Source organism: Lycium barbarum, chromosome 1 (genome assembly GCF_019175385.1).
Source record: "Lycium barbarum isolate Lr01 chromosome 1, ASM1917538v2, whole genome shotgun sequence".
NCBI lineage: Eukaryota > Viridiplantae > Streptophyta > Magnoliopsida > Solanales > Solanaceae > Lycium > Lycium barbarum.
This window is the reverse complement of record NC_083337.1, coordinates 5,079,991-5,105,114: the sequence shown is the minus strand read 5'-3', so window position 1 is coordinate 5,105,114 and position 25,124 is coordinate 5,079,991. Positions and strand designations below refer to the sequence as shown.

Below are 25,124 nucleotides of genomic sequence, written 5' to 3'. Positions count from 1 at the left end.
TTTCAGGAGACACAATTTAAAATAAGTGACTTCGTTAATATAAAAATAAGATTAAGTGACTTTACCATGCATTTCACCAATTGAGTGCCATTTGAGAAATTTACTCAGTTAAACACGTGTATATGTTAAACTGGAGAAGATTAAAAATCCTGAACTGAATCATGAGCTATGTAGTTGTAGTTTGTTTAGCGCAAAGCTAGCTTTCAGTACTTGTTATACAATCCAGACTAGTGTGGATTCTATTGAAGACAAGATATACCAACTGAATACTAGAATATATATACGTGAAAGAACATTGGAGGTGCAATATCTTAGCTCCCATTTTACACAAGTTTTACAGACATTTTATAAATACAACAATGAGCTAATTTGGAGTAAAACAAACTTTAATTTGGAGTGCCTGGAAAGCAAAGCAGTAACCTCTCTCTATGGAATTCAAGGCTTCTTGAACAACTAATTAGCTCTCCAATTTTTGAATTGATCGCGCTGGTACTATCACCTCATTTGGGAGGCAGCACTAGAAACCGGCGCATAGGGGCATGCCGTTGCCCTCCTTTCTTTTCTTTTAACAATCTGTAGCTTTGGTGATTTTGGTTTCGTCACTTGTCTGGAAGACCTGTGATTGTGCGCGAAGGATTTAGAAGAAGTGCAAGAATGTAGAGAAAAACAGGAACAGAAAAAATACTTTTGAGAGAGAAAATAAGCAGAAAACTCCCAACTTTCTTTACATACTTTTGAGGTAGGAAAGGATGATCAAATTTAGGCACAGGTCTTGCATGGGGCACCAAAGTTCTCCGCAATTGTTTCCGCGCCTTCTCTTCTTCCATCTATCCATAAATGAACAAATTAATCTGATATCATCACAAGATTACATTAAACAACACAAAATTGTACATATCAACATAGTGTAAGGCAGTTGGTGGAGCTAGAGATTTTATTAAGGGATTCAACTTTTATTAAAAAAAAAATAGGTTATATCAAGCTTTCACCCTTATATTCAAGTCAAGGGGATTCACCCTTATATTTATCATGGGCTTTTTATTTTTGGCTTATAATATGCATGCATAATAAGTAAATATTTTGAGCAAAGTATTATATATAAATCCCCTTGATTGAATGTGGCTCCACCACTGGCTTAAGTTATTACGCATGTATATCAACATCATATACGTCATGTCAGTGCCAAAACTAGGATGCCATGCTTGTTTTACAGAAATCATGTATTTAAGGCATGTTCTCATATCTCAATAATATCATGTTATAGTCATTAAAGAGTATAACATTGCTGGGTAGGACGAAGGAGCTAGTCTCAAAACATGGCATTTTAACTCAAATTATCATACTAACCAGTACACAGTTTTTTTCCTTTATTAAGCACTAATCAATCAGCAATTTTGGGAAAAATTCATCATTGACGTCCTAGTACACAGTGGCACCACAACATATCATACACGTTCAAGTATGTATGCAAGTTCCAAATGATGCTTTATAGTAAAACCAAGCAATCAGGAGGTTTCAAACTTACTCACAAGCAACCTTGACATAAATGAAATAAGAATAATCCAATATCATCACAAGATTACATTAAATAACATAAAATCAAGAAGTTGCATACCATTCTTGCAGATTCTGCCTCCTCTCTATACCTCTTATGCATCACTTCTTTGTCCTTAACCTGCACAACAAATTTATGACCTGAGCATCGGATGCATAGGACGAAAAAATCTAAATACATGCTTTAGAAGGAAACAAAAAAGTTACCTTCTTAGCAAACTCAGCTCTATCAAGAGAACGGTGATTGACACGCAATTTAAAGTCCTGAACTTCAGTGAGGGGTTTACGTACTTTCTCAGGAACTGGAATTGGGTCTCTGCATTAATGTTGAAAAAGTATAAGCCATCTTTTTTTCTAACCTGAAAAAACGACAATGTATGGAAAGCTTATTCTTTTATATCCTACTCAGTCAAGATAGGTTGCGCTTTAAAAGTCCTCATCTTTGCTTCTTCCTCCTCCATTCGTCGCCTTTCTTCCATTTGCCTCCACGTCTCCTGCTCGTGCTTAACAAGACTTTCCAATTGGAAAGGTTCTGGTCTTGTGCACCGCTTTGGTTCTGGTTTTGGTGGAATCTGGCATAAGAAAAAACAAGGTAATGACGAACGTAAGAACATGATTATGGAAAGGATGGATGTTAGAGTAGATATAAGAAAAAGATTGGTTAGGACTTGCATACCACTGGATAATCAGTGGTGTATGGATATGGAGTTGCTTTGCGAATTCTGGACCTCTCCTCCTCGATTTGTTTATGTAGAAGTTCGGTGAACAATTTCCTCTCTTTCTCCGTCCCTCGTTCCTGAACTCCAATGGAAGGCCAAGCTATGAGGAACTATTTTTACTTAGCTAAAAAACAGAAAAAAAACAAGAACATAAAGAACTACATACCTCTGTGGAGAGACGGAAGGGATCTGGAATAGTATTTCTAGGAATTCTCTTGTCATTTTGCGATTCAGAACCAAGGGAAAGCTGGACAAATAGGGAAAGATACAATGAGAAGAAAGCGATGGTAGGACGTCAAGATGATAGCGAGTAAGAAAGATGAATTATAATAGGACATAAGAAAGATGAATTATAATAGGACCTTGTCAAACGACAGATCAGCTACATTAGCTGGAGGTGGAATCCGTTCATCGGTGGCAAAATGAAATTCTTGAGGCACTGTCACCTGCCTCTTCGTGTTGCAGAACATCCCCAAATCTCCTTTACTTTCAAAAATCTACAATTTGAAGAGGAAAGTCAGCAACAAAGGAAAAACTAGAGAGCAAGAGAGTTTGCCAATACAAGTCAAACCTCTCTATAACTATAGCGAAATGTTGTTATAGAAAACATCGAATATAACTTTAAATGAAAGATCGGTTCCACATAAATATGGTTGTTGCAGTGAAATGTTTATTATAGAGGATGACTGTTATAGAGAGGTCTGACTGTTTAAATGATCACCAAAACCTAGAAAGGCAGTAGGTGTCTGTGGTTACCTTCTTATTCAAAGGCCTTGCCTTAAATTTGGGAACCTTTTCGAGTTCTTCCTTTTCCATTTCTTTGGAGCTTCTAATCCTTGGAGGTCGTGCTCTTAGTGATGTTTTAAGAACAGGTGATTTTGGAGCTGTAAGATGGGACGGGTTCCATTGATGACTCTGCAATGAACGAGTTTGTTATATTCAGTAATTATATTAAGTGAATTTGTTTTTATGCTGAGTGATTACAGGAAGCACTCCTTGTACCTGAGTAGATTCTATCGATGCAACTGTTGATGTTTCCGCATTTTGATTGGCTCGTGCCATAGTTTGCAAATTAAATTCCTGCAGAAATAAAGATAAAAAATTTATTTCGAATTTACACAAAAAATTACAACTTTGACAATCTATACTATACCTTGAATTCTGGAAGTTGAGGTGTACTCTTCGGTAATGCTGGTAGAGTTGGAATTTCCAATATCTGTTGCCAAAATATTGAAGACAGTTTTGGAAGGTAAGATCAAAAGCACTATTAAGGGCACGTTTGGACATGATTTCTTTTTCCTTTTTTCCTGAAAATATCTTCAAACCATTGTTTAGTTACACATCAGAATGATTATGACCAGTTTTTCAAGTGAAATTTTTTTCTGATTCACAAAACCAACATTTTTTCAAGTGAAATGCATATCCAAAGACAACTTCAACTTCCAAATACCATTTTTCAACTTCAACTATTACTTTTTCCTTATATTACTCAATTCATGTCCAAACGCCTACTAAAATCACGAAAGGAGGGAACACGTCTAACATGAGGTACCTTTTTGTTTAACGAGCGAGCCTTAAACTTGGGAATTTGGGCCATCATCTCTTCCTCTAGCTCAGCTGAACTCTTCACTCTTGTTGGACGAACACGTTGAGCTGTTAGAAATTCCGGTTCTTTAGGCCTGGTCAATATAAGCTGCTTCTGCTTCCTCTGCATCAGTCCAGCTGGATCATCCTGGGTAATTAAAAATACTTTAGAAGAAATGTAAAGGGAAAAAAGCTAGTTAGTATTAAGTAAGACTCCATTGATTTATTTACATGTGAAGTAGAACTGCTCATGCGAGACAGCGACATCTCCCTCGTGCTAGATTGGAACTTTTTCATCATTTCTGCTATTGAGACGAAGGGGGCAACTGGTTCCCGAACATACATCTTAAGAGTAGAAATAATGTTAAGTTAGACTCACAAACATCCAAATTTGCATATATATTCCAAAATGCAATAAAAGGAAAATGTTGTCATTAAAAACCTTTCTGTCCAGTTTATGAGTTTTTGCAGCCGAAGCGAATAAGGTGGAACTGCTGCTAGCAACCCCGACTTTTGCTTTGTGTGGAAGATTCTCGGGTTTGATGTTAAGAATCTGAAAGAAGAAGAACAGTCAGATAAAAAGTGAGATATTATGCATGTCGGGAATAAGATATGAAAGATAAAATCCACCTGTCTGGATTTTCCGCCTTCAAGTTTCTGTCTTTTTATAGCTTGGTTTTCTTGAGCAAGATTATGCGTTCCAACAGCACTTTTCGCGATTGGTTGCCTATGCGTCAACAACAATTCATTCTTTCTATCAGAAAAAAACATATTTGGAATGACCAAACAAAAAAGATCAGTGCTGAGAAGATAAAACTGTTAACTTACTTTCTCGCACTAGCTGGATTACTACTCTTCTTCAATTGTGACTGTTGCAGGTGAGCTTTCGACTTTAATGCTGAAGGGTTTCTAAGAAGGCTAGCAATCTTTTTAGCAGTCTGTCGCTTCTTGGAATCAGTCTTTTGATCACTCTTCTGAGATATCGTTGGTGGTGCAGGGGTGCTAACTTCTGTCACAAAAAAGTTTGTATTTAGATGCATTAAGGACTGAACGGGTTAGGGACTTAGTTGCAAGTGACAAAGCCAAATGATAGCGCCTTAAGTATAACCGACCTTCTACATTTGACTGCTGCTGAACAGATACTAAATTAGGAAGACTGCTACCAGATTCTTCAGTAGTCTCATTTGGTGTTACCTCTTCCTTCCTTCCAGAAGAAACAAGCTCAGCTACAGGTTCCTCAATAATCTCATTTGGTGTTACCTCTTCCTTATTTCCAGAAGAAACAAGCTCAGCTGCAGGTTCCTCAATAATCTCATTTGGCGTTACCTCTTCCTTACTTCCAGAAGAAACAAGCTCAGCTGCAGGTTCCTCAATAATCTCATTTGGGATTACCTCTTCCTTATTTGCGGAAGACGTGAGCTCAGCTGCAGGTTCTTCAATCCCATTTGGCCTTACTTCTTCCTTATTTCCAGAAGAAGAGGGCTCAGCTACAGGCCTGTTTAGATGAACAACCAGTATATTAAGAAGAGGAGGAACTTGATGTAAATGAAAGAACTATGAACTCCCATCAATCTAACTAAAAGTTTGTTGCAATATAAATCAGTAGACCTTGCATTATCCTGCAACTCCTCGTCTTTGGTAAAATCACATAGGCTCTCAAGTTGAATCATCCTACCACTCTTAATTCTTTGCATAAAAGCTGCAAAAGACAACACATGAATAACCAATCAACATTCCGTCTGTCAGTTGCAATGGACAATTACAATCCATATTGACTGTGTATTGAATGATACAAGAACTTTTAACAGTTCTACCGAATCTAGTGACAGTGCCTATGGACCACCTAAATATCAATGGCCATGCCTTTGAACTGAAAGGAAATTATCTAACAGATTACTAAATTGTGTTGCTACTTTCTCTTCATGTTCATCTCTGGTTGCATATCTATGGTCTCAAATTAGTAAACTTCTCTTCATATTTACAATTTCACAAATCCCATACAAGTACCATCTCTTTCCCCCTTCTCTCCTAAGGCTAAACAATGGAAAGAAAAGTCTTAAGTTTTAGCATAAAGCCTGCATAAGCCAACACAGAATAATAACCAAATATCAACCTGACATTGCAATCAGGGGTGGAGCCTCAGTGGTTCGGCAGAACCTTGTATTTGTGTTAAAAGAATCATTTCATAGGTAAAACTAAGTAACTTGGTTCCGTCTCTGATTGCAATTAATACACTTTTTAGAATAGCACTAAACATCAGCTACAGAAACCCCTGCAATTGCAGTGGACACAATTACCAATCTACATTATTCTTATAGAAAGTAAATTAAACATTTTCACAGGATATAGTGACAATCCCTTGAAAAGAAACAAAATATCCCACAGATAAACAAAAACAAAAAAATGCAACTAAGTTGTCTTACACTCTCCATCATCTTGATCTTTGGTTACATAATTGAGGCCTTAATTAATTAGTATATTATTTTTTTAACTCATATTTACTTAGAGAATTGATTAGGGGTTTACGTGAACCCAGTAACTTTTACCCAAATCTTGTATATATATTAAGAAACCTACAAAATATCTATAAACGTTTAATTGTGAACACTATTACTACTGTAATATTAACTTAAAGTCGTTGTAGCAACTCATAAACTTCAATCCTGGATCCGCCTTTGTTAGAAAAGCATGTCCAAACCCAATTTCCACTAGAGCCTGTCTAAATTTCCCTGTGTATCATTCAAAACTATTGCCCTAAATTTTGAAATTCAGTAAAGCTGGGGCATTTTACAGGAAATGATACAGGTATGAAAGGTAAAAAAAAAAAAAAAAAAAGTCATCTTTTTTAAGTTTTTAAGTAAAAAGTGTGAAACCCAAAAAATCACAACCCTCCGTCCCAATTTGACTGTTACTTTCGTTTTTGGTTTGTCCCAAAAAGAGGGCATCTATCTATAATTAGTAAGTTAAAGAATTCAAACATCCTACATGACAAGTTTAAAAACAACAAGATTGAACATTTTAGTACATTACACACATCTTTAATTCAGGATCACAAGATTCAAAGGTTTCTTTTTATTCCTTAAACTTCGTGTCTAGTCAAACTAAGACACTTAAATAAGTAATCGATTGAAAGCAGCAAAAGGGAACGAAATTAAAAGTATAGACATACGAGAAGGTGCATAGCTGATTGTATTATCGAACCAAAGCTCAGCGTTACGCATATCCTCCTGAGTCTCTCCATTAATAAAATCGTAGAATCTTGGCGCGGAGAACTCATAATCCTCATCCATTACACGCGTGTTTAAATCTGTCATTTTCTTTCCAGTTTTACAACGTTGGTGCACGAAAATTGTGTGAATTTTTTTTCCTGGATTTGATTGATGTCTGTGAAAGAGAGGATATTTTTTGCTGTTTTTTTGTTCGTGTGTTGATGGAAGAAAAGAGTTGAAATTTGGGATTTACGTAGTGATTTGAGTCTAACGGTCGAATTTTTTTGAAAAAGGGGGAGGAGCTTATGTGACTTTTCAAGAATGGGCACTTTGTATAACGGCTATAAACGACCATTCAAGTAGAAGACAAATTTATATCCTAATAATTAGGGATATTAGCACTTTTGGTCCCTTAAGTTATTTCATAGTTGTAAATTTTATTTCTAGTCTTTGTGATATATGCCTTACTATGTATACATATACGAGGGCCCGTGCTAAGCTCCGGCCCAAATTCAAGATAAAGAATTATGCCTGAGTATGTATATATATACTAGTTATGTGAGGGCCAAACTCAAGATAAAGAATTACATTATATGGTAATTAGGGTAACAACGTTATCAAAATTGACCCACTTTTTTAAATCTTACAAAAAAGGACCTACTCCATCTTCCTCCTCCTTCTTCGCTCTCTCTCTCTCTCTCTCTCCGCCTCCTTTCTCTTGCCTACTCTCTCTCACTATCGCTCTCTCAGCCGCACATCCTCTCTCTCGATCATTGGAAAATCCACTCAGATCTGGTAGTGGTGAGCGAGTTGGTGTGGGTGGTTTTCGCTGGAGCTTCGGCATGATCTCGTCGAGGGAGAGATAGAGATGAATAGAGGGAGAAAACTGTTGCTGTTCGTCAGACTTTGTTGGTGGTTTTGCAGTTCCCTTGAGAATGGAACTTCAACGATGGCTACTGCTACTTCGTCGTTGGTGGTGTTAGAGTTAGTTTATGTATAATAGTGGATAATATTGTATAATAGTGAATAAGAGGTGTGCACACACCCATATACACACCTCTTATACACTATTATACATTTTTATACACCTATATACATAATATATTTGTCTTGTATAAAAGTGCAATTCTTATTCAAAATCAGTTCAAATATATGTTTATACCCATATATACAATATTGTATAAATGTGTATAAGTGCGTATTTTCGTGTCTAATATTGTATAATTATATCTTTTGGTGTATATACCTACACATTATACACTTTCATACACCGATTTACATAATGTACTATCTTTTGTATATAAGTGTACAACATTGTATAAAAGTGTTTTTGGGCTATATTTTTGCAATATAAGTTTTGGCTATACTTTTGCAATGTAAGTCAGCGAATTCTACATTTATGACATCTCCCCTATAAAAATAGATAACTTAATTAAAGAAATATAATTTATTTTGCACTTTTTAATGTATAATAATTAAAATTTCAAATGAGTATATTTCCAATATATAAAAGCAAATTTTTCATTTCACTCCTTTAATATCTTAACTTTCATTTTGATGAAATTATTTACTTCAAATCAGATGTGGCGTCAGAATTGAAGTTTATGACTTCTGATCCTAATTTTTTTTAACCTAAACTAATAATATATGCATACTCAATGAGTTTTTAAGATTAATACAGAATTTGAACCAAAGCGCTATCGAATCAGACCAAATTGACCAAATTCGTAGCTAACACACCAACTCCATCCTGCTTCAAATTCATTTTATGTTTATTTTGAACTCACTTAAAATTTTAATTATGTAATTTATTTTCACCCATATTAGACAAAATCGTGTTTTCATCTTCTAGAATCAACTAAGGCAACAAATTTTTCCAATAACTCCAAATTCATACAGCCATATTTATAGTCTTAGTTTCGAGTTTTTACACAAATAAACCTAATGATCTTATACGAATATTAATAAATAATAATTAAAATACATTAATAAAGTAAAAATTCTTAAAATTATACCTAAAAATAATTTTAGGACAGATCTTACACACATATGTGAGCTCACTAAAGAAGCAAAATATTGGAGGTTTAATAAAGGATATAGTAAGACCTAATAAATGCTCCGGTTGTAAAAGAAAATTTGGCTCCAACGCTGTCTAAATTTTTGCCCGAATGTAGAAGGACAAATAATATACTTCATCTATCCCAGAATATTTTTCACATTTCAATTTTTTGAAAGGCAATTTGATTAATCTTCGGAGCTAAATTAGATTAGATTAATCTAATATTTTAAAATTTAGATACTCAATAATTATATAAAAATATTTTGAGATGAAGAAGTAAAAAGTAATTTAATAAGGAGCAAAAAAGACCAGTTTCAAGTGCCACGTATGCAAAAGTGGGAGTGTGCAAAAGAGAGAATTTGAAAAAGGGTGAGCAACACAACCAATAATGCAATTTTACTACCTTGTGGGTCCCTATGGTATGTGTGAAGACTACAAAAGTTTCGGATCAGAGCTTATACATAACAGTAATATACAGAGAGTTGACTATTTATATAACTATATAATTACCGTTTAGTACGAAGTAACAATAAATTTTACATATAAAGTGAGCAATTAAATGGTACAGTTTGGGTTATTTGGGATACTGGAGCTTATACTGTTACTGAACTCATGTTTGATGCTCAATTTATACATTGCCTTATCCCTCAGTTATTGATAAATTTTAAATTTGATTCTTGTGATATCCGACTAAGTACATTTAATCTTTAATTAATAAATGTACATTATCGATTCCTTATGAATATTCACAAATTTACCATAATCATTAGTTGTTCTATCACTTAATTACTTATGTTTTATGTTAAGGTTATATTGTTACTCTATATTTGACGGTAATGTAGTTCAAATATAATATTATACTTCTTGCATAAAGGGACTAAAAACACACATTTCTAATAATTAAAAGTTAAATGTGCTTTGTCATATATCACAAGGACCAAAATCAGATTATACTTATAATTTAGGGACCAAAAATACAGCATTGCATCTATTTGACTATTTGTACAACTATATTACCGTCAAACATGAAGTAACACATAACAATTAAGTGGTAAAACAATTAATAATTATGGATAAAAAATGCATAATTCAATTAATTGAAGGTTAATGTGCTTAATCAAATCAAAATTTATGAATAAAATTGAAAGGATGTTGAGGATTTGAGGTAAAGACAGTGGATAATAATGTCAAACGAGTCTTAGTAGAGAAAATACATCATTATCTCTCTAAACTTGGATCATATTTTCAAAACGATACTTTAACTTTGTGGGGTCCTATTATCCTCCCGTTCAAACTAAAATAAATAGGCCCTTCCGACCCAGTTTGGCAGCTGCTTATAGGTCAAGGGCAGCTCGTGTGTGTCACCCCTAATAAAAAGAATTATATTCCATCTTTTTGGACATGTTTAATACGAGTCGGATTTTTACACCCAAATATTTTTTATCCGATAACTATTAACCCTTTTCCCAATTTTCAGTAGACTCATAAAGGAATTTAGCAATGGAACTCCAAAATTTAAACGACCCACCAAACAATTCTTCACCAATGTGCATATTGCGAACTTAGAAAATATACAAGAAGAAAAAAAAGGCACTGAACATAATACGAAAAGCAAGATTTTAAAAAATTAAACTATAAGAGACCAAAGAGATTGAGTAAGAAGAAGTTAAACACTAAATTTCTTCTATGTTTTTTTCTTATAATAATAGTGAAGGGGTTGTCTAGGTTGCTTGGTTCTGTGTTTTCTTGTTCTTCTATGTTGGGCTATCTATTATGTTACATTCTTACCTTTTGAATCTGATTTTTAGTTGAGAAGAAATAAATTTAATGGTGGATGATTTCATTTGGGGAAGATGGATTTCTTTACAAATTAATATGAACTTAATAATTTGAAAATTCCACATGGCATTTTTAGATTGGTCTGGGCTGTTTTATTAAGCCCCCACGCGCTCCTCTATCGTGTACTCACAGCAGGTGCCAAAGTGGGTCGGAAGGGCCTATTTATTTTAGTTCGAACAGGTTCAGGGGCAAACGCCCCCCCCCCCCCCCCCCCCTTCTCCCCCCGCAAAGTTAAAGTGTGTTTTTGCAAATATGATCCAAGTTCAAAGGGTAATGATGTATTTTCTGAGTCTTAATATCATATTAACTTTCACCAACTAGCTATTTTAGGAAAAACTTGTTATTGGATACAGCTCATTTTCTTGTAATCTCAATTTTTTTATCAAGTTGTAAACGAACTTTTACACAATTTCAGTAACCTCTTTTTAATTTTACTATAACAGAAAATTCCTTCATAACTAAGCAAATTGATAACCTTATTAATGCCATTCAACATATAGTATTTGTGATTCATTTTTGTGCAATAGATTCCCGACATTCAAGCCACAACGAGATTAATGAAATCAGTTTGCAGTTACTACGCATTAAGTATATACTCATCCAAATTGAATGATCACAGAATTAATTAATAACTGCAAATGAAATCTCCTCCAAAATCATCATATAAATCTCCACTAGCAAAGTTTACTTATAATAAGTTCCATCATAGCCATAAAAGATCCACAAGAATTAAACTAAATGGTAGTCAAGAATCTAGCAGTTGTTTTTCTTATGCTCGTCCTGGCAGTGGAATTAAACAAAGTGTAACATTCATCGTAGTTTCCCTATCTCCGAGCACATGGACTGCACAAAGTACGTACATTCAATCACTCTCAATTTCTCTCCTCCCGATAACTTTTGTATATGTACACAGGGGCGGATTTAAGTGGAGGTGAGGGTATTCACCCGAATATCCTCTGCAAAAAGTTACAGTGTATATATAGAATGAATTTTCTGTGTTTTTGTACATATATTAGCTTTTGAACATCCTGAACATATGCAAAAGGTTAGCTCAAGCGGTCCAGAGTGTTTAAAATTGTCTCTAGCATCCTAGGTTTGATTCCCGTCAACAACATTATTTTTTATATTTATCTTTTATTGTTTTTTTCGAACCCCTTGAGTGAAAATTCTGGATCCAATACTGTACTGTTTCAATTTGTGCAACTCTATATGAACGAAAGGAAGATTTTTTAAATTTATAGTCAATGTTAAACATAGCGTAACACTTGTGTCTATAAAATTTTCAAAACTAGTAGTTTTAAACATGACGCAACATTATTGGTGCGGTCATGATCTAAGGTTCTCATTGAAGGCAAATAAAAGTTTAAATTTATTTTTCTTTCAAGTATAAGAATGTATCATTGATCATTTTAGAATGGATTAATAAAGAAAAGGTGTCCATATGAATTGGAATGTATGTAATATTTCTTATGATTATGTTATAGTAGTAATTAACTTTTTTGTTTTTGTTTTTGGGTGCAGTGTTTAGTAAGAGAATATTCAGTTCTGCGGATGGCTAAAGCAGTTCTCTAGACTGTTATGTTAGGAAAAATAATGTATATGTATATATCTATGAATATGAATTGGATAAATAATGAATTTATGCATATATAGGCTGTGTTAACTGAACATGTTACATTTGACAATCTGTACCTTTATTATTCCGCAATACCATGACTCCTGAGTTCTTTTTGTGGTTAATCATGAGAAGATTGCTACATTTTTAACAAATCCTCTACTATACTCTATAGTACAATAACAATTCCTACCCGGAACGAGGCTCCTAGCGTAGGGGTGTCAAATGGGCTGTTTTGAGTATATAAAAATGAGTTGAGTTAATAAATTGGCGGATCAGGGTCAAAGTAAGCTGAGCTAATAAATGGGCGGATCAAATGACCAGTTCAAAGTTACTTAGACTGAAATGGGCTAAAAAACGAGTCACAACACACTCCGTCCAACTCTTGCTAAGTTTTTTATTTTTTGTTTGTTTTCTTTATTATTTGTTTATGTACTTACTAAAACTTTCTTCCTTATATTATGGTTATATATAACATTCCAAATATAAAAATGTCTTCTTAAAAATTTATACAAAGTTTTATCATGGGTCAATTTGCGTTGTATATCAACTCAGTGTTTAAATGGGCTGATTATTAATTGGGCGGGTCAAAATAGACTAAGATGATTGGGAATCGAAAAAGCGTGGGCTGACTCGGAGACCTAAGACCTTGGCTTAGTAATGAATGAAGGGAAGCTCTTCGAGCTTTCTCCGCTAGCTGCTTATGTAGTGGTTGGCCTTATAAAGCTCGCTAAGGTTCGCTTCCTTCTCCCCTTCACTTATGTTGTGGAAAATCGTCGTCGGCATTCTATAAGCGACTTGACCGAGTCTACGAAGCTTTGCTTTTCTTGTAGCCGGCCATTTCAATAAATAAATAGGGTCTTTAACCCGTCCAATATTAAATAGGTTGAGCAAGTCATAATTTTATGGGCTGATTTTGCCACCTCTCCGGCAAGTGAAGTTGGTGAGTTGTATGATGCGCAACCATCTCCTACGATTAGTGATGCATGCAGAACTTTTTATAAGCGATATCAATATTTAAACAAGTAAACGAATGAAAAATCAATGTATTATTCTACGAGTTCTCTTTATATGTATTCATAGTAATATTACTAAAATACAATTATATAAGACACCAAACAATAAGTTAAAAACTTATTATATGATAAGTGAGGGATGACTCAGTGGTTAAGCACCTCCACCCACGACCGGTAGGTCCTGGGTTCGAGTCACACTGGAGGGGAAGTGTGGAAACACTATAAATCCTCCTAAAATGGGAGGGGGAAAAAAATTATTATATTAATGTGTGTCGCGAACATATTCTTGGATTTCATTAATTATATTTTTCTTGCTTTGAACAAAGGAAAATCCAATCTTACGAGTTGGGGTCTGCCCTCTCTAACAACGTGATTTATCAGTAGGGGAATCTGCTAATCTCGGGTCGCATGCCAATTTAATTGTCATCATACTATCAGACAAAAATTAATTAATTAACAGATTGTTTGGATATATGGTTGTTACATAAAATTATGTATCGTATTATATGATACAATATTTGCATTATACTGAGTATTATTTTGATGAATAAACAATTGAATAATTATATTATTTTTCGTCGTTTTATAATGTCACGCACGCACCACTGATATGAAGAATAAACCTAATCTCCTACGGACTATATTGTATGGTGCTTTTAGCTTGAGCCTACCCTTAAAAAAGTCACCCACCCTAAAATGTAGAAGGTGTTTTCACTAAATTACTCTTAATTAAATAATACATATTAATGTGATTTCGGTGTTTTCACTAAATTACAACAACAACAACAACAACAACAACAACCCAGTGAAATCCCACATTGTGGGGTCTGGGGAGGGTAGAGTGTACGCAGACCTTACTCCTACCAAGGTAGGATGGTTGTTTCCGAAAGACCCTCGGTTAAATTACTCTTAATTAAATAATTAATACATACTTAATGTGATTTCTTGGTTATGTAAAAGCTCACTTATCTAAATAAGGATAAGTTTAAAAAATATAATTAATAGTACATTCTTGATTATGTAAGAAATGTTTTATTTTGAACTAAATGAAAAGTTAAAAATAAAATATGGACCGAATAGATTAATATTATATTAAAAGAAAAGTATGATAAAAGATAAATAGGATTGCTAAATAAAAAGTAAGGCAAAGAGGAGGAAGAAAATGGCAAGCACACCAAATCAATTTTTATATGAAATGACACTTTTCATCACTACATAATAACATATTTAATAATTTAATATACTCATTTTGTCACAATTCATGTCATACTTTTTAATTTACGAGATTCAAACTATATGTATTAATATTTTAAAATGTATACTTTCCTTCTTATTGATATGAGAATAGTTATAGCTTAAAGTACTTTTCATATAACTTTTAGATATCTTAATTTTAATTTTAAGATATTAAGCTGATCAAATTTTATTTAGCTTCAAAAAGGGAAAAGGGTCAGATTTGCCCTTGTACTCTCACAAATAAGTTATATTTGTCCTTAATTATACTTTTTTGATATATTAGTTTTTGTCATCCAACTTCAGAATCATATTTACCCGTATCATTTAATTTTAAGGTCATATTTACCCCTCATCAGTTAAATCCAATGTCGCCACCCTCATTAGTTAAATATCCCCACCTAAATTTGTCTATGTGACCCCTACATGGCACATTTTTTTCGAACTTTAAATTATTCCACCTCTTCTTGAGCAGCCAAACGTAAATTCAATCAGCAATCAGCCAGACATCACTATATTACTCGCACTAATAAATTCATTTCAATAAACCATGTCTGATTCGCTCTTATTACTTTCTAGAACTAGAACAACACTGTAGAACTAAGTGAAGCTTCAACTTCATAAATAAAATAGACATTTTTCACAATCTTTTTCGTTGATGCCACTAAAAAGAATCTCAATATATTTCCTTGGAGGGGAAATAACTTGGTCTGAATTCACCCAATCGAAGGTACATTTGTTAATTCAATAGACAAATGTGAAAATTTGCTTCACTAAATAAATAGGAGTAATGAGTAATGCTGATGATAGTATTAATAAAAATACAGTATATATATAGAGAGAGAGGAATTTGTAGTTTATTTTTCCCCTAAATTTTAAACTATCCTACAATTTTCTGAGCTGCCAAATTAACCGTTGATCTTACAACCATACAAAAAATGAGAAACTTTAGAATTTACGTGTCACGTGGGCGTTATGTAGAAAAATTTAGATGGGGATATTGGAGTTAACTGATGAGGGATATAAATAATCCTAAAATTGGATGATAAGGGTAAATATAACCTTAAAATTGGATAGCCCTACCATAGAAACTATTACCTCGACTTGGATTGAAAGGAAGAACTTAGAACTTTGGGACTTGGAGAGGGGCTGTTGCTGTGCTGCAGTTTCTAGCTTGCTTAGCACAAAGTTTAGCTTGCTTGCTGCAACTACTAAGAAAGTAATCTCTTAAGTAATATCCAGTTTCAGTTCTGCTTCCAACTACCGATGGGAGAAGGCTTGGACGTCCGGATCGGGATACCCCGGCACGACGAAGACTGGCCCCTTTGTTTCGGGGTACCGTAGGACTTCTTGTTCGAGTAGGAATATTTCGGTTTTTCCGGCCGGAGATTGATTGAAAAGGCAGGCCCAGCCGACCCTCTCCCCCCCTAACCGCCAGAGATGCAGAAGAAGATGTCCTCCTCAACGGGTCAAGCCCTCGCTCAGAACTAAAGGATCCTTAACATCGAGTAAAGGGGGAATCCAATCGCAACTGGGCCCCACGCAGGCCGCAGAGAAAGAGACAAGGAGGAAGAAGGGGGTGGCCATAGGGTGGGGTAAGCGCAGCAGAATAAGGAGGTATTAGCTCGAATACCCCTGGTTCTGGAAGGCACATGAGTTGTTCATGGATAGACAGACATTCCATTGATTCTTCGTTTTTGGGCTGAAAAAGCTCGTCGATCCAAATGAATCATTCTTCTGGTCTCTCTTCGCTCCCCATCCCGAAACTGACCCACGGCACAGCGCCCTGAGACAGCTCATAAAAGTCGTTTCAGGTTCAAGGGCTAAAGCTTCTCTTAGTTCAATGACCCTAGAGGGAATGAACGCATTAAGCTTGAAAGCATGAAAAAGTTATGTAGTTGGACCATCTGTTCTATCCGTTCGAGTTTTGCTGGTAAGGCGTAAGTCATCGGTTCAAATCCGATAAGGGGCCGCTCCTGGATTGAAAAGAAGCTGGTGGGCCAAGGTCGTACCTTCTCTTTTCAGCAAAAAAAGAATCAAGTCCCAATTTCGAGAGCAGCTACAGTTCTACAATTTCCAGTTGACCCAATGACCTATAACGCTAGTCACTACTCTCACTGGGGGGAATGACGCTACAAGAAGAACGCGGCGGTCCCGTTATCGGCAGCGGCTGACACCCTTACTAAAAAAGAAGGAAAGATTTTTGGCAATAGTGGATGATGGCCCTTTACTTCCGTCTGTCTTCATCGTGCCCTATTGGTCTAATTCCTGCTTCCCCTTGGTCAACTTCGCGACAACGGTATATTGTTTTTCTGCTTGTTCCCTCACGCTGGCAAGGAAAGTGCTACGGCAATGGGTATAGATCTCTTCCCTCCGCTGCTTACCCAATGGACCAGGGGAAATTGAAGACTGAGAACATACGAGGTCGGCACTAGTTCCTATAAAGATTCCCCTTGGTCTAATTGTAATTTGCCCCGCCCCGAGATTCTAACGATGACTGAAGCCTCTATCTTGGGCCTTTGGAGAGGAGAGGGCAGAGAAGAAAACGTGGAGATAGTGGTCGGCCTTTCGAATGCCTTCTTCCTTACTTTTCTGAGAAGCCCAACCCACTAGCTTTTTTAGTTGCTTATTTTTGCAGTTTGCTTTTGAGTAAGTAAGATGGATGGATTTAGGGTAAATATATCAAAAAAAAAAAATATAACGAAGAACAAATATAACTTATTTGTGAGGTTACACGTGTAAATCCAACCGTTTTTCCGCTTCAAAATTCATCTCTTGATAGATGAATAGTGTCAATAATGTCAGATTCGAGTCTTGAGTATGAATTTTTTTTTTGATAGGGAGCATTTCCCCAAATGAGACTCTATGCGACGTGAATCTGGATATAGTTAGAATTCTACCGAACACCCATGAAAACTAAAAAAAAGTGTCAATAACGTGAGACAAACAAAAGTGTCACATGTCATCCAAACAAAAGGGTTAAACTTTTACACCAGTCTCTTTCTTTGTATAAATGTGCATGTCCTCGAAGAAAAACAACTGAACTGCATTTTGCCGTTAACTCCCATAAAATCTCCAAGAAAAAAAAAACACAATTGAAAGAAACTACGAAATGGAGAATAAATTGTGCAAATGGGGTTTCAAGAATGGCGATGATATTAAGGAAAAATCTTTATTCTCAATTCGATCAGTTCTTGAAACAATTATGGAAAATCTTAACGAAGAAGATGGGAGAGTACTGATTCATTTGGGTCGTGGTGACCCTTCATCAATCCCATGTTTTCGAACTTCTCCGGTAACTGAAGATGCTATTTTTGGTGCAGTTCGATCTGCTAAGTTCAATGGTTATGCACCTGCTGTTGGCCTTTATTCAACCAGGAGGTAAAGCTTTTAGGATTATTTGTTACTAATGATTTAATTACTGGGTGGCGTATAAATTTCATGTCTTGCATGAATGCAAAAGCTTGTTCCTTTTTACTTTTTTTCCTATTTAGTACAGTCAAAGCCAGAGGCGTATGTAGCCTATAAGGTTGAACCCCAAACTTTGGACGCGGAGCCTAAATTTATGTGTAAAAAATTATTAAAATTGCAATAAATAGTCGATATGAACCCTTAACTTTAAAAATATAATGGGTTCAATGCTAAAAATCTATAGATTGAACCCATAAAATTTAAATCTTGGATCCGCCTCTGGTCAAAGCTCTCTATGACGGAATCACAGAGACATGGATATTTTTTACCTGTTAATAGCGAAATATTATTATAGAGAACATATAATATAATAACATAGCATGAAAAATCGGTTCCAAAAAGAACTTTGTTGTCATGTTACACTCAACCCTCACTCTACCCTCCTCGGACCCCACATATGGATTACACTGGATTTTTGTTTTCCTGAATTTATACCACTAGACAGAGTGTCTAGGGGTCTTTTATTAAATGGAAAAGGCTCAAATATGTCATCGGACTACTGGAAATGACTTATTTATGCTATCGCCGTTACCAAAATGACTCATCCATGCCATTTTCATTAACGCCGGTTTTATAATACCAGCTATGACACGTTGCGTCCAATTAGAAGTCTACATCGTTTAATTAAATCAGCCCAATTTTAAATCCCAAATTAATAAAAAATTCAACTCATACACCCGACCCACCTACAACCATCTAGTTGGAAGTCACGTATCATATCTGGTATTGTAAAACCGGCGTTAATGAAAAATGGCATGGATGAGTCATTTTGATAATGACGATGGCATAAATGAGTCAAACCATTGATGAGTCATGAGTGGCATAAATGAGTCATTTCCGATAGTTCGATGGCATAAATGAGCCAAACTATTGGCTGGTGGCATAAATGAGTCATTTCCGATAGTTCGATGGCATAAATGAGCCATTTCCGATAGTTCGATGGCATAAATGAGCCAAACTATTGACTAGTGGCATAAATGAGTCATTCCCGATAGTTTAAGCAAGGGGGCATATTTGAACCATTTTCGATGACATATTTGAGCCTTTTCTGTTTATTAAATATAAAAAGCCTCAATAGGGTTAAGTACAAGCAAGGGGGCTAGGCATTAACTTATCAATCTCAATGAGGTAACGAACCTCTACTAATTAACAAGCATGAAGAAAATAAGAGTTGGATATGTTGTTGTTTGTTATAGTAAAATGTAATTGGTCTTTATTCAAGAGGTAAGGTTTTAGGATTATTTGTTACTGATATTTTAATGGGTGGTGCTGGAATTTTCTCTTGTGTGGAAGTAAACGCTTGTACCTTTTTATTTTTTCTGATTTATTGCAGTCAAATCTCTCTATGATGGCGTCGGTTGTCTGGATATTTTGGCTGATATAGGGAAATGACATTATAGAAAATATATAATATGCATAACATGAAAAATTGGTTCCAAAAAGACTTACTTGTTATAGTGAAATGTTGTTATGAAGTATAATGACTCTTATCTTTATAGAGAAGGTCTGACTGTACATTGCAATTTAGAATTGGTCTTTATTCATCAAGGAGTAATATTTTAATGGGTGGTGCTGTAATTTTCTGTGGCAAGGATGTAAAAGCTTGTTCCTTTTTATATTTTCTGATTTGTTAAGGTCAAGTCTCCCTATAACGGCCTCATTTGTCTGAATATTTTTTGGTTGTTACAACGAAATGCTTATAACATAACATAACATGAAAAATCGGTTTTAAAAAACATAGTCATTATAGTGAAATATTGTTGCAGATGATGACTATTATAGAGAGGTATGACTGAGCATTGCAGTTTAGAATTGGTCTTTATTCAGCAAGGAGGTAAGTTTGTAGGATAATGGGATATTGATATCTTAATGGGTGGTGCAGAAATTTTCTCCTTGCATGGATGTAAAAGCTTGTTGCTTTCTATTTTTCTGATTTACTATATTGCTGTTGAGAGTTGGTCTTTATTCAGCAAGGAGGTAAAAGTGTAGGATATTGGGTTATTGATATTTTAATGGGTGGTGCAGCTTGCATGGATATAAAAGTTTTTTTTGTTTCCCCTTGTCTGATTTATCACATTCAATTAAGAATTTGGGTTTATTCAGTAAGGAGGCTAGTATATTATGTTATTTATAGTTGATGGGTGGTACAGCAACTTTCCTTGCATGGATATAATATTTTTTTTTCTTTGGTGGGGTGGGGGGTGTGGATGAGTATTTCTAGCTGTGTACTCATTCTAATGAAAAACCTCTAGCCAATTTTCACTTCACATGTGTCTTTTTATTTTCAAAACTGTGGTATACGAGTCAGCTTGCGTACACCTTGACTAATTTCACGGGGTATTTGTTATATTTCACCCAGCACAGATACAAGGTAACTCTGTCTACAAAGACTTGGACATAAGGGAAGAAATTAATCACCTAGGGTTCCCTTTCCATGTGTCTGTTCTGAGAGCCTCAAATGGGTTTTTACTTGCAATATCTACATTATTAAGTATATTTGACTGGTAAGTCCAAAGACAACAATAATCTTTTAAAGACTGAAGGGGAAGTGAGCATGAGTGGGAAATTCTCTTGTCGTCGTGTTGTAGACTTCTTGTCATTTTTTTTATAACCGTGGTATCCAAGTCAGTTTGCGAGAACCTCTACTAATTCAAATACCTGCTACCTACCACTGATACCTCCCATTAGCATAGCTACTTGGTCTTCTTGTCATTTCTGTTGGCCTAATCATCCTGAATGAGGATGATTAGGTCTCATCAAGGTTATTCTCTAATGTTAAAGAAACAAAGCTGTTTGCTGATGCCAAAGACATACTCTAATAGATGCCTATTTTTTCATCTATTGTAATAGGGCGGTAGCGGAGTATCTCTCTCATGATCTTCCTCACCAACTATCACCAGACGATATTTTCCTTACACCTGGTGCTAATCAAGGGATTGAAGTTGTAACAGCAGTTCTTGCTCGCCCTGGTGCCAACATATTGCTTCCTAAACCAGGGTATCCATTTTACGAAGCTCGTGCTGCGTGTAGTAATCTTGAGGTCCGCCATTTTGACCTTCTCCCTGAAAAGGGCTGGGAGGTTGATCTTGAAAGCATACAAGCCCTTGTTGATGATAACACCATTGCCATAGTTATCATTAATCCTGGAAATCCTTGTGGAAACGTTTTTACTTCCGAACACTTGCAAGAGGTAGGATTGACCTTTATATTACTGACCATTTGTTTATTCCAATGCTTTTAGGGATAATTACCTTTTTGGACCGTCCAAAAAAATATTAGCCAGAAAATGTATGTCATGTATATTAAGAATATACATATTGTATACATATAATATATATAAATTATACATAATCAGTGTATATGTACTGTATATTTTGGCTAGCACCCGTAACTAATTTGGGCTGACGGCCAGAAGTTAAAGAAAAACCCTTGTTTTTATTGAATAAATCTTTCCTCAGTTTTGTCCCTTCTTTGTTTTCATCATGTAGATTGCGGAGACGGCAAAAAAGCTAGGAATCCCAGTGATTGCAGATGAAGTTTATAGCCACCTATGTTTCGGTAGCAAGCCTTTTGTTCCAATGGGAGTATTTGGATCGATAACTCCAATTTTAACTCTGGGGTCGATATCAAAAAGATGGATTATTCCTGGTTGGCGACTTGGTTGGATAGCAATGGTTGATCCTAGTGGCCTCCTTAAGAAGTCTGGGGTTTGTATCCTACCATTTTTCTTCTCTTTATTCCTCGTCTTCGCTCTCTTTTGTTTATCTTTTAGTACTCTTATTTCAACTTTCTGAATCAAAAAAAGTGATTGACCAAGAGAAGGTCTGTGACTCATGAGAAAATATTCAAAGGATGCTTCGTAGAAAAATTATGAGGAGCAAAATTTTAAATTACTGCAATCTGCCGATCGGAAAATATGTAAAAACAGGAATACTGATCCACTGATGACATGAGATATTCTCATATAGATCTCTGCAAAACTAGAAACTAATAGAGTTGCATAATCACTCCACTAAACAAACAAACAAAAAATGGAATTAGTTACGAGCTTCGTCTCTAATCCGTCGCCAAACTGCTTTTAGCTAACAACATTTTATGATAATTTTGGTATTTAGCAACGGTTTTGTCCATCGCTAATTCTTGTTTTTTAAGTAGTGCTCGTATAGATATCTACAAAATTAAAAGAACATTTGCCTGCGGATTAGCATGTCGATGCCTTCTAAAGGCCGTTCTACAATATGACTGAGTTTCCTGTTGCTTTTCTCTTTTCAGATTGCTGAATGCCTTCAAAGTTACCTTGAATACAGTGCTAATCCAGCAACTATTGTTCAGGTATTGCCTATTTGTGGTTTGCTACGATCAAAGGTCAATTCATACACATAATTAAGTCTATAACATGCTATTTTGCTGTAAGGAATCTCTGATTTTGGTGTGTTTGATAATGTACAGGGAGCAGTACCTCACATCCTCGAGAAAACGACAAAGGAATTCTTTTCGAACATCAACAACGTATTGAAGGAAGCGGTTGATGTATTTTATGCCAAAGTTCAGGAGATACCTTGCTTTACCTGCCCGTACAAACCAGATGGAGCAATGTCCGTGATGGTGAGGACTTATAGAGAACTTCGATTTTAGTCCCTCTTAATCTAATGATGAAGATCTCAATTTTTAATTTCTTCATGCCTTGTAGATTAAATTGAACCTGTCATTTCTGGAAGGCATAAATGATGATATGGATTTCTGCACTAAGCTAGCCCATGAAGAATCAGTTATCATCCTGCCAGGTAAAATAGCTCATTCTTAATATGGTTGCTCAAGTAGAAATCTGTACCCACTCTTGAATTATATAATGGCAAGAAGCTTAAAAACGTTTAATCACCCTTTTCCACGGGCCCTGCGCATAGCGAGAGCTTAGTGCACCGGGTTGCCCTTTTACCCTTTTTTCTGTCCAACAATAGCTACACCTCAATCCCAAACAAGTCGGGGTCAGTTATATTAATCCCAGTTCTTTTTTTGTTTGTTTGTTTGATAATTGTGGTGTCTGGACAAGCTTGCGCACACCTTGACTAATACCACAGGATACCTGTCACCTACCACCAACAACAGGTACTAGGTAATTTTGTCTACCAAGGCTAGGACAGAAGACAAGAAATCACCTAGTGTTTTTGTCTTTGCTGAGATTTGAACCTACCTCATGGTTCTCAACCCACTTTATTGACCACTAGGTCATATCCTTGGTCCGCACTTCTTTATTCAAGCTTATTTCATATGGAATAAACAAGAGTAAAAAGGTAACTTTAAGTCTATTAGAATTTAGAAGTTCTCCAACAAGTCTAAAACCTATCCTCAACTAGTAGATATCGCCTATATTGTTCTTTTTCTTCCATTGTGCTAGGAGTTAGTCTGTCCGCATTTATACTAAAGATTTGTAGAGTCTTTCGAAACAATTGGCAAGTTTTACATTTTCAGCCTACAGCAACCCCCTCCTTTTTTCAGGCCTGGGACCGGTAATGCTCACACAGGCGGAGTTTTACCCTTTTCTTGTCCAACAGAAAAAGAAAAAATAGTTGCCTTAGGATCTTGAGTTATTTCACTATTTGTCTTAAGGTTTCCGGTTTCTTTCACATCCACCAACTCCCTACCCCCATGAAAATAGAAGAGGAGAAGTGAACAAGATAGGTTGATTTTTTATTTTATTTTTTTGGTTTTACTCTGGACATTCTGGACTGAAAGATGAAATGTTTGTAAAATATTGCAGGAATGATTGTGGGACTAAAGAATTGGTTGAGGTTAACTTTTGCCATGGAGCCAGCCATTCTTGAAGAAGGACTTGAGAGGATAAAAGCCTTCTGCTTGAGGCATACAAGTAGCTAAATATTTAGTTACCATTTGATAAACTGTTGTGAAGCAAATCTTCCTTTAGCAAAGTTGTAAAATAGACTATCCGAATAGGCTGACTAATTAATCGAGTGAGGCAAAAGATTTGAAAACACACAAAGGGTTTTTTAGAAGGGTAATGAGGCGGATTCATTATCCTCGAGTTTGGAAGGTTGCGATTGGTCCTAAGAATTGACTCCGACAAATTTCTTGGTCATAAGAAAAACTATCCGAGATGAGGACATTATAGAATTGTGACGAAGCATAGGAAATTATATCCAATGACCTTGGAAATGGGCGGTCTTGAACATTTGATCCGCGCTTGCCACATGGGTAAACTTTCAAGGTCAAAAATCTTGTTAAACTTCAAGTTTTGTCCATGGGGCAAGTGGGATCAAAAGTTCAACACTGCGATTACTCTTGTAAATCACCCTATGAAACATTAGCTCCATGTATGGGGGCAAGTTAAAGGCATGTAGTCTTCACTGTTGCATTCTATGTAACCACATTATATTTTTTAAAAAACACGCACAATACAAATTATCGAACAAAACATAATTATTACGTCTAACTCAACTCTGCTACAGTGCTACTCCCTCAGTCTCAATTTATAAGGCACACTTTTCTTTTTAATCAATCCAAAAAAGAATGACACATTTTTTTATTTGAGAATAATTTAACTTTAAACTTTATCTTTTACACTCAACGAGATGATTTATAACATACAAATATCTTTATTTTATTTTAGATCGCAAGATTCAAAAGTCTTCCTTTATTTCTTAAACTCTGTGTTCAGTCAAATTACATCACATAAATTATGACGGAGGGCAGTAGTCAAATGGAAGTATAAAATAGCAGTATGTCAATCCTGAAAATTTCAAGTTTAACAAGTTTTGATTTTCGACATTGAAAGTTTGCTCATGGAGCAAGTGGCATCAAAAATTCAAA

At 35.4% G+C, this 25,124-nt stretch overlaps 2 protein-coding genes and 1 long non-coding RNA gene across 4 annotated transcripts; 2 read left to right on the top strand and 1 right to left on the bottom strand.

The window, feature by feature from the left end:
* Positions 1–146: 146 nt before the first annotated feature.
* LOC132630183 (protein TPX2-like) lies at positions 147–7,412 on the bottom strand. Of its 2 annotated transcripts, none has more exons than XM_060345767.1 (19): positions 7,027–7,412; positions 5,466–5,556; positions 4,970–5,352; positions 4,686–4,863; positions 4,488–4,584; positions 4,300–4,410; positions 4,089–4,202; positions 3,826–4,005; positions 3,427–3,489; positions 3,276–3,353; positions 3,030–3,188; positions 2,636–2,770; positions 2,440–2,520; positions 2,231–2,350; positions 1,960–2,126; positions 1,762–1,870; positions 1,616–1,675; positions 733–827; positions 147–616 (listed from the first exon to the last, which is right to left on the bottom strand). In XM_060345767.1, the coding sequence occupies exons 1-19, from the start codon at positions 7,169–7,171 to the stop codon at positions 496–498; spliced, it is 2,487 nt and encodes an 828-aa protein (XP_060201750.1). In that variant the 5' UTR covers positions 7,172–7,412; the 3' UTR covers positions 147–495. The 2 variants fall into 2 exon arrangements, with proteins under 2 accessions (XP_060201750.1, XP_060201742.1); XM_060345759.1 differs by having other exon boundaries at positions 148–616; positions 4,686–4,866.
* A 4,127-nt stretch (positions 7,413–11,539) lies between these two features.
* Positions 11,540–12,661, top strand: LOC132615167 (uncharacterized). Its single transcript, XR_009572689.1, has 2 exons — positions 11,540–11,816; positions 12,486–12,661. It is a non-coding gene; the product is annotated as an uncharacterized LOC132615167 (long non-coding RNA).
* A 5,185-nt stretch (positions 12,662–17,846) lies between these two features.
* LOC132614388 (nicotianamine aminotransferase 1-like) lies at positions 17,847–24,512 on the top strand. Its single transcript, XM_060329150.1, has 7 exons — positions 17,847–18,209; positions 21,150–21,489; positions 21,788–22,006; positions 22,572–22,631; positions 22,749–22,904; positions 22,990–23,083; positions 24,058–24,512. The coding sequence occupies exons 1-7, from the start codon at positions 17,941–17,943 to the stop codon at positions 24,171–24,173; spliced, it is 1,254 nt and encodes a 417-aa protein (XP_060185133.1). The 5' UTR covers positions 17,847–17,940; the 3' UTR covers positions 24,174–24,512.
* The last annotated feature ends 612 nt before the right edge of the window (positions 24,513–25,124 follow it).